General features: G+C 31.0%; 1 protein-coding gene across 5 annotated transcripts; it reads right to left on the bottom strand.

Annotated features, from left to right (window-relative positions):
- Positions 1-12,366: 12,366 nt before the first annotated feature.
- On the bottom strand, positions 12,367-17,861 carry LOC107612544 (hexokinase-2). 5 transcript variants are annotated; one of them, XM_088497628.1, is made up of 15 exons: positions 17,797-17,861; positions 17,259-17,672; positions 16,796-16,922; positions 16,294-16,368; positions 15,996-16,151; positions 15,765-15,863; positions 15,549-15,679; positions 14,644-14,756; positions 14,488-14,555; positions 14,266-14,341; positions 13,893-14,166; positions 13,458-13,633; positions 13,229-13,326; positions 13,007-13,104; positions 12,367-12,682 (listed from the first exon to the last, which is right to left on the bottom strand). In XM_088497628.1, the coding sequence occupies exons 2-8, from the start codon at positions 17,270-17,272 to the stop codon at positions 14,744-14,746; spliced, it is 615 nt and encodes a 204-aa protein (XP_088353754.1). In that variant the 5' UTR covers positions 17,273-17,672; positions 17,797-17,861; the 3' UTR covers positions 12,367-12,682; positions 13,007-13,104; positions 13,229-13,326; positions 13,458-13,633; positions 13,893-14,166; positions 14,266-14,341; positions 14,488-14,555; positions 14,644-14,743. The 5 variants fall into 5 exon arrangements, with proteins under 5 accessions (XP_088353754.1, XP_088353757.1, XP_088353755.1 ...); XM_088497631.1 differs by lacking the exon at positions 17,797-17,861 and having other exon boundaries at positions 12,367-12,747; positions 13,229-13,633; positions 14,472-14,555; positions 17,259-17,367; XM_088497629.1 differs by lacking the exon at positions 17,797-17,861 and having other exon boundaries at positions 13,229-13,633; positions 14,472-14,555; positions 17,259-17,367.
- Between the last annotated feature and the right edge of the window lie 336 nt (positions 17,862-18,197).

Raw genomic sequence — 18,197 nt, 5'->3', positions numbered from 1 at the left:
ATCGCATATATTCGGGCAATTAAAGACATGTATGATAAGGCCACAACTAGTGTGAAGACTCAAGGTGGTGTGACAGAGGAATTCCCTATTGGTATAGGATTACACCAGGGATCATCCTTAAGTTCATACCTTTTCACATTAGTCTTGGAAGTACTCACAGAGCACATCCAAGAGCCTGTGCCATGGTGCATGCTTTTTGCCGATGATATCGTCCTTATGGGAGAGTCAAGGGAAGACCTAAATAAGAAGTTTGAGTTATGGAGAGAAGCTTTAGAAGTGTATGGTCTGCGCATATGTCGTAGCAAGACGGAATATATGGAATGTAAGTTCAGTCTGAGAAGGGAAAACCCCAATATAGAGGTGAAGATTGGAGAAAACATCCTACGAAAAGTTAAAAGTTTTAAGTATCTTGGGTGCATCATACAGGATAATGGAGAGATTGAACAGGATGTAAATCATAGGATCCAAGCAGGTGGGTCAAAATGGCGGAGTGCATCTGGTTTTATATGCGACAAAAAAGTGCCTTTAAAACTTAAAGGTAAATTCTATCGCACCGCTATAAGACCGGCTATGTTGTATGGTACGGAGTGTTGGGCGGCTAAAGGGGAGCACGAACATAAGCTGAGTGTGGCAGAGATGAAGATGTTGAGATGGATGAGTGGTCATACGCGATTGGATAAAATAAGGAATGAAGATATAAGGGAGAGAGTTGGAGTAGCACCCATTGTGGAAAAGATGGTTGAATCGCGTCTCAGGTGGTTTGGACATGTGAGAAGAAGACTGATAGAACATCCAGTCAGGAGGGTGGATGAGATGGAAGATGGACAAAGGGCGAAAGGTAGAGGAAGACCTAAGAAGACCATCCATGAGGTGGTTAAACGAGATCTACATGTAAACGGTCTCTCTGTAGACATGATACATGACAGGGCACAATGGCGTCGTTTGATTCATGTAGCCGACCCCACTTAGTGGGACAAGGCTTTGTTGTTGTTAAAATTAACATTTAATTTTTAATTTATTTTTCATAAATTATGATAATATTATGTATTTTTAACAATATTATAACTAAATGATATTAAAAATTATAAATTGTTAAAAGAGAAAAAAATGTGATATATAAATAATATAACTAATGAATACAATTAGATCAAAAATAAAAAAAGAAACTAAAAAAAATTACAAAAGACATGATATATTATATTTTTGTATTTTTCATACAGATATGTGTCATCTACTTATACAATTGGTTTGTAGCTCCTTAATACTCTAATGCAAGGATAAAAGCTCCAAAACACTCCTATCATTATCCTAATATTCTCGACCATTTCATTCTCTCGGTATGTTAGTGCAGTTTCGATCTTGACTACTGTTGATGGCTTTTTTTGTACGCTTATCAAAATTTTTCGCAATTGCCTTTTGTTTAGACAGCTATGTTTTGTAGTAACTTATCGTATAATTTAATTTCTATTGCACTTCAACAATCAATATTTCACCTTTAAAAGTGGACCCGCTTTAACCAATGGCTTTATCATTTTTGCAATCATGTATGAGTTTAGTTTGGCATAATCTTGAGAAATGGTAATTCTAGTGCATGTGTGACTACCATTGTACTGTCTTATAACCCAGCAAAACTTTCTTTTAATAAGCCTAGCCATGATAAGTCAATTGTAACTTGTTTTATATTGTCACAATCACAATTTCTCTAAAACTAAACTCCATGCCATTGATAAATTCACCGTCTATAATAATAATAATAATGTCTCACCAATAACAACAAAAAATAATTCTTCAATCAATAATGCTCTACATCCATATAAAAAATGCATCCAAGTTATCCAAGTAATATTGGCTAGACGCGCTCCCCTCCCCCCTCACTCGTTTGTCATACACACACTTCATATAACGTGCTGCGACCTAAAGCTTTGCTTAACGTAAACCTTCTGCTGCAACGTAAACCTTCTTCTTCTCTTCTCTGCTCACATTCTTCCTTATTGATCTGCATTGCCTTCGTCATTCTCCCCTGGTCGCGTTCATCTTCTTGTTTTCTTCTTTCGATCTGGTTATGTTGCATTTATCTTCTTCCTATTCTTCTTTGTTTTTTTCTTCGATCTGCACTTCTGAATCGAAACAATGAATGACTCAACTTCCAATCAGTTGAATGAGAGCAATTTGGATTATTCTTCTGAAACAAATCAAACTGACGAAGTTTGGATTATTCAATTTTGAATCGAATTGAATGGAATGCAATTGCTAATTTGAATTGAATGGATGGAGGTGTACTTAATTGAATTTAATTGAATTGATAATATGTAAATTGTAGGCAGAGCTGTTTGAATTTGATTTTATATAATGGATTATGTTTCGTTCACTCAGTACTATACAATTGTTTCACCATAAGTACGCGTTCGGTTCATTATGCAAAAAGATATTCGAATTTGATTTCATATAATGGATTATATTTCATTCATCCAGTACTATACAATTGTTTCACCATGAGTACGTGTTCGGTTCATTATGCAGAAAGCTGTTCGAATTTGATTTTATATAATGAATTATGTTTCGTTCATTCAGTACTATACAATTGTTTAACCATGAGTATATGTTTCGGTTCATTATGCAGAAAGCTGTTCGAATTTGATTTTATATAATGAATTGTGTTTCGTTCACTCAGTACTATATAATTGTTTTACCATGAGTACGTGTTCGGTTCATTATGCAGAAAGATGTTCGAATTTGAATTTATATAATGAATAATGTTCAATTCATTTAGTACTATACAATTGTTTCACCATAATAATATGTTCGTTTCATTTCTGTTCTGCATGATTTAAAACTCTTCCTCCTCACCTTCTACTGCTTCTTCACCAGAGAGAGAAGGAGGAAAAGACAAAAAAATACAGCAGTAACAACAACAAAAGAATGACGATAAGGAGAAAACACTTGAAGAAGAATGAACGCAAAAAAGAAGGAGGAGGATGAGGAGGAGGAGGAACGCGAAGAAGAAGGCGAAGAAGAAGAAGACGCTCCATGCGTAAATGAGTGTGAGAAGAAGAAGAAGAAGAAGAAGAAGAGAAGAAGCGTTGGGCAAGAGCGGTTTCGTATGTGTTGGGTACGTGTATTTCACGTTTTATTTAATGGTATTATTTTTTTTTTTTAGTGTTGGGCCGACTTGGATGAACTTGGATACAAAATTACATGGATGTGTAGCATGACTGTAATTTATATCATCTTCATCTACATCTTTAGTTGGACCAACAATATGATAAGTGCCCTCAAATTCGCCTTCGCTTTCAGTGTTATAAATCGTTCAGTAGATGTTAGGCTCTAATAAATTAACCTCGACTAATTCTTCAAACTCAACATATAACTTGATAACTGACACTTGTACTCATGTTTGTTGGTAGATCAAAAACATCCTTTACATACTTGTTTCGTCAGCCACATACAATATTTGAAATTAAAGAAAACCACCAAATATTAACACAGATTGTCTATAAAGAATATGTGACTCTTCTTAATATATATATATTTTTAAACTAACACCTCCCTCTATTTTTATACATGTATACTCTCACACTCTAAAGGAAAAACACTCTCCCACTCACACTCAACCAAACATATCTGTTCTTTCTTTTATAATATCTCAGTTATATTTTCTTAATAAGAGAAATAAAATAAGTTCCTTATATAATATCAATAGTCCCCCGTGTATTGACAATACGCCTTTCGTATATTAAAAATTTAATATTATAATAACTCAATACATTCTCTGGTTTACTACAAATAATTTTTTTTTAAAAAATCTGCTACGTAAATCGCCTCTTGTGAATTGCCCTACCTTGAAATTTTAAAAAACACAATAAAATTTAATAACTGGATGTTACACTAAAATATGGTCTATATTAAAAAAATCAGCCAAAATAATTCTATAAAAAAATGTTTGATAAGTTTAAATTATTTTATTTTTTTAATGCAAAAGATTATTTTCATTTACATTATTACATTCTTTTGGTGTATTGTACAAGTTTAAATTTAATAATGTATGACTACAATATCCTCTTGCAAGTAGAATCATATATAAGCTGCTATAGACTTCTTGGTACTTTCTCATCCTTCGTCTTCAGAAGACGTGCAACTTTGCAAAAATCAACATGGTATATTGACAAAGACAAATCACCTTTCTTCACGTCAACCTTAATCTCGTGCCATGTGTGCTTATTTGGTCTCGGTAATACCCACTGCATTGTCCATATGGCTAGAGGGCACATATAACACATAGATCTGTATCTATTGTTAGTGTCGTATACTTCAGGCGTTTGGAAAGCATAATTGTTGATTCAACAGAAGAATCAACCTTCATTAACTATTTCTAAAAGAATACATGATAAAATATAAAAAATTTTATTTTGAGTTTTTAAATTCATTAACTAATATCTGAATCAGTTTTTAAAAAGTATTTAGTCAAGACATTTTAATTTTTAATTAATTTTAATTACTAAATCAGTCTTCAAATTTTAAATTATTTGTCTATATGAAAAAATTAATTTAAGAATTTTAAAAACTTTTAAAGACAGTTATGTCTTTATTAAATAATGATAGGACTAATTTGTTTAATTCTTTATCAAAATATGACGTAAAAATTTATGCATCTAAGAAAATAAAGAGTTAAAGACTAATTTAGTTAAAATTTGTTGAGAATTAAAATGTTGACTAAAAATTACATTGCTCGTGTGTTACATGACATAACGGACTAATCAAAAAAGAAAAAGAAAGTTAAGTTTCTTATCAAAGAAATCCGTTGATAAAATTAAAACCACCTGATTCTTTGATTAAAGCTTACTTTGTTATCAACTTGAGGCTGTAATTTTCCACAAGTTTTAGTATCAAGAGAATAGAGTAATAAGGTAGTTTACCCAAGTCCATCCTTGGAAAAAGCATGACCAGTGCAAAAGACAAGTAAAAATGAACATCAAAGGTAGGTATTCCACATTGGATACTCAATGCCTTCAAGATAAAGAAATTGACCAATGTTTTCTTCCTCTTCTTGAAGCAGATTTACTCCATATGCTGACTTTGATGTAGTTGGAGTGGGTGCAGAGCTAAATCTTTCAAGAATGTTAATAGCATTATCACTTTCGGGCGATAAATTTGGGCTCTCTAAATCATATATGAACCCATACCCTCTTGATTTCATTACAAAACATATTTAATTTGTTCAAACATAATTGATTGAGCTCCAAATCTGAAATTGGAAAAAGCATGATCTTTAAGCCAATCATATCGGTATAAACCAAATTTTATTATTCTGAAACCAACTTTAACAAACTGAAAAATTATGTATCTTCCTAATAGTATCTATTTTTTACTTCATTATAGGATTGTGGAATGTCCAAGATGCTATATCATTTATTACAAGACAGAAATAATACCAAATTGAAGAATGAAATTACAAACCGGAAAAGATGAACAAATCTCAGCCATTGCAATAATTAGTGTCAAATACTTAACAATACCTAACAATAGAGGAGTGATTCCTGTGAATAGGGTCATTGTTGAAAATACTTAACAATAACTAGTGTAAGGAAAAGTATATGGAACCAACTTTAAATCAATCAAAAATGGAACAACTTGATTAATTATAAATATAGTAATTAATTTTATTTATTTATGATTTAAAATATTGGTTATTAAATGTTTCACCACATTTAAATTAGGAGGAAATACGTTCAGTATTATTGCAACGTGAATTACAGAAACTGATTCAATTAGCTTCCGTCTCTTCACCCTCTTCTCTTTCCAAATGCTTAAAACACGATAAATCAAAAAACAGATTCAGAACCATCCAATTTACAATGAAAAGAAACATCCTAATGCCTAGCATAAGCACCATCCACGCAAAAGTTTTGGATTTACTCAGAGACATTTGGCTGGTTTTTGCCTGAAACCATCTTGGTTTTCTAGCATTATTGTTAGTGTAAAATACTTTGTCTATAATTTAGTTAGTGTCAAACTCTTCTTGTATTAATTCTCAACTTTTTTTTAGTGACAACCAAATAAAATATAAAAAAAATTATTAATAAAAGTATAAAATTACATAGAAATATTTTATAACTAATTTTTATGGATGAAATACTTTAAAAGAATTTTACATATATGTTTAATTAATATATTTTAAGCTAATAATCTTTTAAAAAGATACATCTTTTTTTACCAAAAATCTCTTCGACATAACTACAAAGATTTTTTATAAAATTTAGTTCACCATCCCCTTCGACATTACCATCGTAGCCGAAGAACTAGAAAACCAAATATTATTAATAAAAAAAGTGATGAATTATAATTGCATCTAAAGAGTTCCTGTTCATAGATAATGACATATTTCTACCTCATCATTTTTTTTAAACTAATCTTCCTACCTCATTGTTCATTTATAAAACTATCTAAGCTATTATAATGCCTTGGAATTGAGGCACATTCACATAGTAGAAAATCAAAGAAAACTAAGTTAATAATTAACTCGAACTAAATACGTGCAACCTAATTAAAAATCTTTAGTTTATTTATCATGTATTTTTTTAAAAATAATTAATTAATAAAGGTTGATTCTCCTGTTGAATCAACAATTATACTTTCCAAACTCTTGAAGCATGTAACACTAATAATAGATACAGATCTATGTATTACGTGCGCTCCTTAGCCATATGGACAATGCAGTGAACATTATCGAGACCAAATAAGCACACGTGGTGCGAGATTAAGGTTGACATGAAGGACCATACTAGTTTTTGCAAAGTTGCATGTCTTCTGAAGATGAAGAATGAGAAAGTACCAAGAAGCCTATGGTGGCTTATATATGATTCTACTTGCAAGAAGATGTTGTAGTCAAAGATTGTTAAATTTAAACTTGTGCAATGCACCAAAAGAATTCAATAATGTAAATGAAAATAATCTTTTTCATTAAAAAATAAAATAATTTAAACTTATCAAACTTTTTTTATAGAATTATTTTGGATGATTTTTTTAATATGAACCATATTTTAGTATAACATCCAGTTATTATATTTTATTACGCTTTTAAAAATTCTCAAGGCGGAAAAATTCACAACAGAAGAATTACAGTAGCAGATTTTTTTTTAAAATTATTTGTAGTAATACTAGAGAACGTATTGAGTTATTATAATATTAAATATATAATATACGGAAAGTGCGTATTGTCAATATACGGGGCGTATTGATATTACATAAGGAATGTATTGTATTTCTCTTATTAAGAAAATATAACTGAGGTATTATAAAAGGAAGAACGGATATGTTTGGTTGAGTGTGAGTGGGAGAATGTTTTTCCTTTAGAGTGTGAAAGTATATATGTATAAAAATGCATAAAGGTGTTAGTTTAAAAATATATATATTATAATGCTCAAATTTTTTCTTAAACATGTGTAAATTTTATATGTAACAATAATTCATGTGATGTTATTCTTTTTTGCAATAACATATGAGAAATTTAAGAGTATATTTTATAAATGTGTTGATAATTAAATATGAAGAAGAGCCACATATTCTTTATAGACAGTCTGTGTTAGTATTTGGTGGTTTCGTTTAGTTTCAAATAATATATGTGGCTGACGAAACAGGTATGCAAGGGATGTTTTCGATCTACCAACAAACATGAATACAAATGTCAGTTATCAAGCTATATGTTGAGTTTGAAAAATTATTCGAAGTTGATTTATCAGAGCCTAACATCGACTGGATGGTTTATAACACTGAAAGCAAAGACGAATTTGAGGGCACTTATCATATTGATGTGGATGAAGATGATATAAATTATAATAGTTGAACCTGATGTTGCAAATGTGGTAAACTCACTAGCAAGTCATATCCATCTGGGGAGGCTTCTTTTATGCACATTTTGAATCTGGACACTATAAATGCACTAGAATTTTTTGAGTATGTTAATATAGATAAGTAGTCTTTTTATTATTATTATTATTATTATTGAATCCTATAGTAATATTGAAGAATTATTTTTTTGTTGTTATTGGTGAGACTTTATTATTATTGTAAACAGTAAATTTATTATTGACATGGAGTTTAGTTCTGGAGAAACTGTGGTTGTGACAATTAAAAATTATATCATTTGCAGAGGTATGAATTATTAGGAGTGTGAATCTGAGCTAACTACATTTTATGCAAAGTGTGTACAATATAAAACAAGTTGCGATTGACTTATCATGGCTAGGCTTATTATTAAAAGAAAGTTTTGTTAGGTTATAAGGCAGTACAATGGTAGTCACACATGCACTAGAATTATCATTTCTCAAGATTTTGCCAAGCTGAATTCAGACATGATTGCAGAGGTGATAAAACCATTAGTTGAAGCGGGTCCATTTTTAAATGTGAAATATGTGATTGTTGAAGTGCAATTAAAATTCAATTATACAATAAGTTACTACAAAACATGACTGTCTAAGTAAATGGCAATTGCGAAAATTTTTGGTAAGCAATGGTACAAAAAGAGCCATCAATAGCAGTCGAGATCGAAACTACACTAACATACCGAGAGAATGAAACGGTCGAGAATATTAGGATAATGATACGAGTGTTTTGGAACTTTTATCCTTACATTAGAGCATTAAGAAGTTACAAACCAATCGTACAAGTAGATGACACACATCTGTTAAAAAATATAAAAGGACTCTGATAGTTGCAGTTTTTTAAGATGAGAATAGCAATATTGTGCCTCTTAATTTTTTATTATACTATTTAGTTTGTTAAACAAATGTATTAGGTGATAAATTCGTAAAACACGAATATATAATGTCTTTTGTAATTTTTTTTAGTTTTTTTATTTTTGGTCTAATTGTATTCATTAGTTATATTATTTATATCTCACCTTTTTTTCTCTTTTAACAATTTATAGTTTTTAATATCATTTAGTTATAATGTTGTTAAAAATACATAGTCTTATCATAATTTATAAAAGATAAAATTAAAAATTAAATGTTAATTTCAACAATTAAAATATTATATTCAAACTTGTATTTTATCTAAGAGTTTTATATTTGTACAAATATTTAAATATAATCTAAAATAAATAAATAAATAAAAATAACTATTTTGAAGAACAAAAATTAAAATAATAATATGAAGTCGAATAAATAAATTTGAATTAAGTATTTTTGTAATTTTACTTAAAGTCTAATTTATGTATAAATCTTTTAATTTTATAATTATTAAATTTAAAATTAATTTATATATTTCATAAAATATATATTTATTTTATTTTTGCACAATGCGCGTGTGTAAATCTAATTGAAATTGAAAATAAGAGTGAGAGAGGAAGCATATATATTAAAAAGAGAAAGAGTGCTAGTACACTGTTGCAGTGTTTGTTTAGTAGGTGTGTCCATCCAATTTTGAAATACGATGACACACTCACACCCATATTTTATGTTTAGTTTTTAAATACATAAAATAAGTAAAGACAGGGTGGTATACATTAGTACACAAATACATAAAATTTGTGTATTGTCACTTTATTGAGACACTAAGATACAAAGACTAAGACATAAGTTTTTCCACTTTTATCCTTAATAGTAGTGACGGTGGTGATGCTTTTTTTTTTTGGAGATAAGGATAATATTGATATTTGCCATTTATGTTCTGTCTTGTGCATAGTTATCAAACAAAGTAAAAATTTTGTGTCTCCTTATATATATGTTTTCAATATTTGTGTATTTGTGTCTATGTCTTCACCCATATATAAACCAAACAGAACCTGTGTTCACGAACTTACAGGGATTGGACGTGTGTTACACAAGCAATATGCCCACTGTGTATTGTCAGTGCAATACATTCTTTGCGTGTTGTACTTCTTCCAAACGATAATCTCAAATCTTGTAAACTACAGTTTCTTGCAATATCACCCTAAATTTGACTTTGTTCTTTAATAATAAAAAAAATCAAATTATTTTGCCTAATTTTAAAAATATATTAATATATATATGTTTGTGTATGATTATATATTTGGAATAAATATTGTTTTGGTCCCTAAATTAAAGTTTAGTATTAAAATCAAATTCGTCTCTAATTTTATTTTGGATTTAAAATCGACCCAAACGTTTTATTTGATATTAAATTCGTCCTTTCAATATTTTCGAACAAAAATACCTTATATTTTTTCTTAACCTAACCCCACCGTTCACCACCACCACCACCTTTATTACCATCAACTATTCCTCTTCTTATATCTGTTCATTTTAATCCATCAACAATAACAACACAACACAACATAACATTCAAATTAAAAAATTCATCATCAGCAACATAACATTCAAATTAAAAAATAATATTAACAACCTCATTTATTTGAAAGAGATTGAAAAGAAGAAACGAAAAAGCGAGAGAACAAGAGAGCAAGAGGAAAGCTCAAAATCGTGGCCACCATCATTGGAATTGTCGTCTCTGTTGCTCTTGAAAATTACCGCCGCTGAAACCAGAGACAGATACATGGAGAGCAAGTGGAGACCTGACCCCCTTCCTCCAGCTTTTAAAAAAAAATAACAGTAAAAAGTCCAACCCAACCTAAATAAAACATAATAATTAAAAAAAAATTAAATTCCTAAAACTAAATTCTCTTTCTTCAAGTTTCCTGCGGCTCATTAACTGTCCATATACTTTTGATTTTCAAAGCCATAGCCTCACGAGTCACGCTGTCACGTCTTCACTGGCACTGCCGAGCGTCCACTAAAGTTTTCAATAATATCAATTAAAGTAAATGTATTCATTCTATTTTTTACTTTTCTTATATAATTATATAAAATTATTAATTAACAAAGCACATTTTCTTATTATAAAATAATACAATTTTATTTTTTTGTGTTTACATAAATAAATTGTTGTCCCACTTTTAAGATTTATTCTCTCTTATTTTTTTATTTTTTTAAGTGAAATTGATAGTGATTTAGTAAAAAAAAATATTATTGTTAATGTTTAATTAATAAAAATACTTAGACTTTGTTTATTCATATGAATATATAATTATTTGAGTTTTTTTTTTAGGTAAAAAGAAACTAAAACATTTTATGATGAGAAAGTAAAGTAAAATTGATACAATTTTTAAGAGAAAAGTTACTTATAAAATTACTTATTTTAAGTTCAACTTTAGATTATAAGTTCTTCCGTGTCAACAAAGTATGTGAATTAGTAGAACGTTTTATCCAGTTGACTTCAGTGACCAAGAGAAATTTCACATTAAAATGCATGCTCAATATTATAAGCTTGATGCTCCTAATCATGTTGAATTAACTAACTTGTGCACAATTTTGGAGTTATGTCAATGATTAACGAAGACAGAAAAGTTTTTAAAATATCCTTTGATTGATCATTTGATTTGCTTGGTATTAACTCTTCCTGTTTCAACTGTTACAACTGAGAGATCTTTTTCAGCTATGAATATTATGAAGAATAGATTCAGAAACAAAATAGAAGATGAATTTTTCGCTAATTGTCTTTTGATTTACATTGAGAAGAAGATTGCTAAAAGATTTGACACAGATTCTATTATCGATGAATTTTATTATATGAAGAATCGACGTGTACCACTTCGTTAGTAAAAAGTACACATTTTTTTGTACTTTAAATATATATTCTCTATCGGTATATTTTTGTAAGAGTTAATAGCCAAATTTGTCCCTGAAAGACACAACTAGAAAATGGCTTAATACAGACAGATTTACAGACAGATTTAGTCTTTATTGCAGACGAATTTTTGGTTACCGATGAAATTACCGACGGATTTTGTCTCTCTGTAAAAGCCCCGTCGGAAATTATTTACCAACGGATTTTTTTTCCGTCGGAAAATTACCGACGGATTTTTACTAGTTACCGACGGATTTTTCCTCTGTAAATTCTCCATCCATTTTCCGACGGCGACGAACTTTCCGACAGATTTTCCGTCTGTAATTACAGACGGATTTTCAGATGGATTTTCCGTCTGTAATTACAAACGAATTTTCAGACGGATTTTTCGTCTGTAATTACAGACGGATTTTCCGACAGATTTTCTGTCTGTAATTATAGACGGATTTTTCGACAGATTTTCTGTCTGTAATTTGAACTTTGGAAAATCATCTCACTTTGATTACAGACAGAAAATCCGTCTGTAAATCCATCAGTAAGGTAAAATAGAATTTTTTTTATTTTTCTAATTACAAAATAACCTTGTTTTCATACAAAATAAATATAAATTTAATACAAATTTTTATCTAATTTGTATTCGAATATTTATAATATTTTAAAAAATAAACAAATTCATCGTATTATCAAACTAAAAGAAAAGTACTATAAACAAGCAAGTAAATATAATTCAAAACATAAACAAAATATATTGATCATCAACTATAATAATAAGTAACAACCATATATCAAAGTGTGTTGATACATCAACTATAATGCAAAACACAAACTCAATGTATTGTTCAACTATACTAAGTTATGCAAATAACAAGACCATATAAAAAATTCCTCATGTTTGAAATTTCAGGACTAAAATCTACTAAAACATCAAGTCATTATCTTTGTCTCATTACATCTCTTTTTATAGCTTCTATTTTTGTTTTGACACTATGTGCAATCTTTCCAACTTCATCAATATCCTTCTCCATCCTCTTCTTGATAGCTGAAAATGATGTTGCATTTCCGTCAGTGATCATAGAGCATTAAGTTTCAGTCACGCATAATGTCCTAATGAAAAAGGCAATATATTTAAAAATTATTGATTTGATGCAATATGAACAAGCACAATCAAGTTTTATTCTACTGTGTAGAGCATTAATATAGAATAGACAGTAGATATTGCATAAGCTTAATCCATTTTAAAGATTTACCATATAAAGATCTTATTATCTTAATAGAGAAAAATGAAATATAAACTAAATCAACAAAACAAGTGAAAAATGATGTGATCACTATCATTTCAAAGTTATAAGGGAAAAGGTGTAACCTGGAGCAGCATAGCCAGAAATACCAGCAAATGTTGTCCAACTATATGAACCAGGCTTGAAAAACTTAGCAGTCCCAACTATATTGAGTGTCTCTGTCCTATTCATTGCAAAACAAAAGCTTGTATGAGCTACCTAAATCTCGGAAGCACAACAAGGAACAGATGCATAAGGAATTCACTGATAATTTCAAAAGTAATAAAAGCTAAGTGATCGATATTTACCCCAATACTTCTTATAGTCCACAAGCTTACAGCCATCAAAAGTCCTACTCCACTTTTGTTGAAAGCTAGAGATTCCTCAAATATGATGCCTACATATCCTATTACAAATAGCAATGCCATGGCAAGATCATGCAGTCATGGTCACAAACTTGTAAACATATTCCCAAATGCAAACACTTCATGCTGAAATATACACAAGTGAATTTCAGCTAAGAGGACATTGATAGACCTGATTTGCGGCCACCCAAGAATGGTTAATTGCTATTGCCCCAGTTGCAGCTGCTGCAAATACCGCAACAGCTTTGAGCAAATCAGTCTTGGGCTTATAACTGTCCTCAAAATCTTGTGAGCTTGTTTCATCAAGTGAACATAGGGGATCACAGTTCCAGATTCAGTTGGTAAGTCCTGAAAACATTTATACGTGAAGTATGAGTTAAGCACTAAGCTATAAGAAGCAGATATGTAACTTTGCCACATTTACGGAGGTTTAATATTTTATTTTTATTTTTAAGTGGAGTTGATATCATTAGGTTCAAATTCAACAAACTTTCCAGAAATTTTGAATCTTGCATTGGTTTTTGAGGTGCCCTTGACTCAAAATATGCAAATCAGTATCGAATATACAAATTCACAAACTTTGCTATAAATGGGTATCCATAAGAACCTGGAACTGCTGCTGGGAAGAAGTGGAGGAACCTCTGGCCTTATCTTCTGCACGCGCCAAGACATGATTATGGAGCAAGCTGGGCCCTCTGATTCTACAGAGAGGGGGGGGGGGGGGGGGCGAGGATTGAAGAGAGTGAAGGCGATGAAGTGAAAGCCTAGAGTTCCGGAAATGTAGATCCACTAGTGACCCTCATAAACTCCTCAACATGTCTAGGCAAAGGAGAAGCTCCTGATAACAAGATTCGAACTCGTCCACCTAATGCTTGTTTTGTCTACCAATTATTCAAACCAATAATGTATTAACTTTTTAATTCAATCTTTCATGAGTTTTCTATCTTGCTAGTAAAGTATTGATTAAGTTTAAAGCATACCTTATCAAACACAAGCTTATCAAACAAAGGTGCTGCTTTGTATTGTGGAAGACCCTTCTCTAGATTTCTCAACTTGCTGTTGTTAGAGTCAAGATTAGTTTACATATGAATTGGTAATTAAAACTGTCAAAGAGATTAATTAGTGATAAAAAAATACTAGTTATATGCATAATGAAACAATAGTAGTTTGGAATATATATATTAACTAGTGATAAGAATTACTAATTTGGGCATTCAGATCCTTTAATGCTTGACCATCTTCCCACGTTTCAGATAAGACAATTCCAGCTCTACAATTATAGCCAAACAAATGAGAAGATCAAGAAAACAAAAGAAAAAAAGATATATAAAAAGAAAATTACTATTCTTCACTCATACCTGATTACACCAACATTTCCAAGTCTCAATGAGTCTTGCCGCACTTTCAGCCTGGCCTCTTGTCTCTCAGCCTTTGAAACCGATATCAGCAAATCAGATATTATTTTTGTCCGCTGCAAAATAGACATTTGTCCGTTGCAAAATCATGATTCTTGTGATTTTCAGAAATTGATTAGTTTGGGGGCTCAAACTCTCGTGGTTCCTGGAAACCTTCCTCTTGGATGCAATTTCAAGTATTTGACAACATATGAAACTTCAGATAAGAGTGAATATGATGAAGCTGATTGTTTGAAGTGGTTAAAAAAGTTTACTCAATACTACAAGCAACTTTATGCTGAACTGAATCGACTTCAAGTGCTTCATCCCAATACAAATATCATCTATGCAGATTATTACCATGCTGTGTTGCCACTATATCAATCTCCAACACAATTTGGTACATAAGTCCTCAATCTTTTCTTATCTACTTAAGTACTTATATCTTTTTCAGTTCATGTGTATATATAATTATATATTATAAATAAACGAGTTTTATAACAATGGAAGAGTATTTATATTAATATTCAGTAGCTTTTATATAGCAAACTCGATTCTAATAATAATAAACATAAGTAATAATAAACTCGATTCTAATAATAATAAACATAAGTAAGAATAAACTAGCTTTTATATAGCTTTTATGCAGAATTGATACATTGAATTGTTCTATGTGGACATAAATAGAAGAAACTATTAGCCCCTAATTATGCTTAGAACTTAACACTAGATTAAGAAACACTCATAATTAAAAATAAAACGCAAGAAACGGTTTCACAAATAGAAACACATGAGCACTATTAGTTTAATATTCAATTCTGCAGCACAGCTTCTTGTAATACTTGAGTATAATTAACTAGCATGCATACCTGAGTATGAAAGGAACTCTCAACTTGGGGGAAACTGTATCTCCAAAAAAGTCAGCTTCTTCAACCATCTTCAATAAAGCTCTCCTTACAATGTCCCCCAAATACATACCAGAAATCAACTTCTCAAATATCTGTGAACAATAGTGGAAGAATATTACAGAATTACACATGCTGGTTAAAGCTTTAAACCAATGACTATAACGTGATGATCTTGACCTGCTCTCCAGGGTTTAAGCTCTCAGCATCTAGAGCTACGTCATATTCTGTTAGAGGAAGATGTGAGGATCGGAAATTACCCCACTCCATGTTTATAACCTGCAGTATTTACATGTAATAAGAGCATGCTTTATACCAGCAAATGGTGACGCTAGCTCTAGTATGACAGTAAAGTAAAGATATTTCTAACATGCAAGACAATGACAGTCATAAATAGTATAACCTACTTACCATGTCTCCTGATTTCGGGAGAGGGCCATGCCATTTTGGAATAGCATTTGCACGTTCCACATATGCTGCATTTGTCTCTGTACCAAGGATCACAGCAGCAATGACATCCTGATTGTAGAATCTGCCTCCAGCTAGTGTTCCAATGGTATCATTAACCTAATGCAAAATCACCGAGTTAGTCTGGTGTACAGCCTTATTAGTCCAAACTTTCTATCAAACACAAACTTGAAACCATCATTCTCAAGTCCATATATTAAAAATTATTAATCAATCCTGAAGAGAGGTTAGTGGTACTGACTAGAGCTGAAACTCGCATATCCAAGCCAATTTTTTGCATCGACTTGGTTAGTTCTCCCACGACATCTTCCCCAACCTACAAATCAGAACATAAAGGAAAAAACTATCGGGTTACATGCTAATGAGAGAACAGCTGACTAAAAGAGAAATTGGTACAAGATATCCCCCTCTTTCACAAGAGTTCATGTAATGCAAATTTAAAGCATGTCAAGGCAAGCATTGTAATTTTGGACTTGCAACCGTTAATATAATAACAAAAAGGAATGAAGTCGTGTCTGTCTAATAGAAAAAGATGTATGGAAGATTCTGCAAATGCACCATAAACGATGGCAAGAAGAATTACAACAAAGTTAAATATATCATAATCGAGGTAAGAATAGATATCACATCTTCAATATTGAAACCCTTAGTCCACTTTATTGTAATAATAACAATAATTGTAATAATAACAATAAAGAAAGTTATGAACAAAGAATAATATTGAATCATTAAAAAGAACTAACCGTTCCATGATCTTTTAGCCACTCTCCTAAAGGTCTATTAGTATTCTGAGGATCATAGGGTTCACCGTAAAAGAAGTCCGAAATAACCACATAATAACCAGAAACTGCAATCTTGTCTCCAAGCTTCCTAAACAACAAAAGATGAACAATGTTATTTAGGATAGGAACACATTGAGATGGAAACAGAGATGATTGACAATAAGAGCAGATTGAATCAGATTAGCCTCCTGCTTCTATTGGTGGTAAAATTTATCAAAACCTTCAGAAATTTTAAGTGAAAGATAGCGAAGCTTTAATCTTAGCAAGTAACATCAAACAAGAAAAGCTTCTACCTTCCCTTCTTGTCAATTTTTGTTCAGTCAAGTGTCAAACAAGAGCACATTCAAATAATTAGAATAAAGCAACAAAATTTGGTTTAATGAGGAGAAATAAACTACAAGATATGTCCTGAATATTAACTCACCTCCAAATCAACATATGAGGGATTTCTTCCTATTGATTTAAGAAATTTGTCAAGACCACTTGCATTTAGAGGTGCAATTTAAAGAATCAGACTTTATATATCAGTGTAACTGTAGCAATGCATAATGGAACCAACAAAGGACCTATTAACTTCTGTCTTATGTCAAATTAGACAGGAGAAAGATAGCACTGGGGTTTAAAAGAAGTTACCAGGGTCACACAAGGGAAGCTGGTCTTTGCCAGAGAAGAAGTTACCAATGAAGTGAACTATCATTCCGAGCTTCGTTTCAAGTTTTGCCATTCAACAACAACCACCGAGTTTCCACCGAGTTGGGCTAAGTTTTTCACAAATCGCTGCAGACATGACCGACAAAAAAAATCTCTTTCTTCGCTGATAATAAAATAATTGATAAACCTACAACAAGCTCAATTAGCATCAACAGCAACAAGAAGATAGAAATTGCAAAGAAAAATTGATAAACCTAAAATTGGCACAGAAAAATTGAGCCCTAAGCACTAAAATCACAATCCGATTATACCTGAAATTTACTAAGGGAGCAAAGGCGACAAGAGCGGCGGCGGAGAGAGCTCTGTTACAACGCAGTGTTTTGTTTATTTAGTTACAGACAGATTTTTCGTCTGTAACCATTTCCCACGAAAAAAAAATATTTTTTTCGACAGAATTATCGACGGATTCTCTTTTCCATCTGTAATTTATGTTAATTCATTTTTTTTGTTTTCTGACAAAAAATCCCTCTGAAATTCCGTCTGTATTTCTATGGGATAAAATCCGTCGGAAATATCCGTCTGTAATAACTAATTTTCTAGTAGTGAGATCACCCATTTTTGAAATTAGTTCTCAAAAGATATTCTTAATCATATTAGTCCTTAAAAGATAAAACGTAAGTCAAATTGGTTATTCCGTTAGTTAGATGATAAC

This window comes from Arachis ipaensis, chromosome B8 (assembly GCF_059453495.1).
Source record: "Arachis ipaensis isolate K30076 ecotype BB chromosome B8, ASM5945349v1, whole genome shotgun sequence".
Classification (NCBI taxonomy): domain Eukaryota; kingdom Viridiplantae; phylum Streptophyta; class Magnoliopsida; order Fabales; family Fabaceae; genus Arachis; species Arachis ipaensis.
The sequence above is the reverse complement of the archived record's forward strand: the minus strand, read 5'-3'. Positions and strand labels throughout refer to the sequence as shown.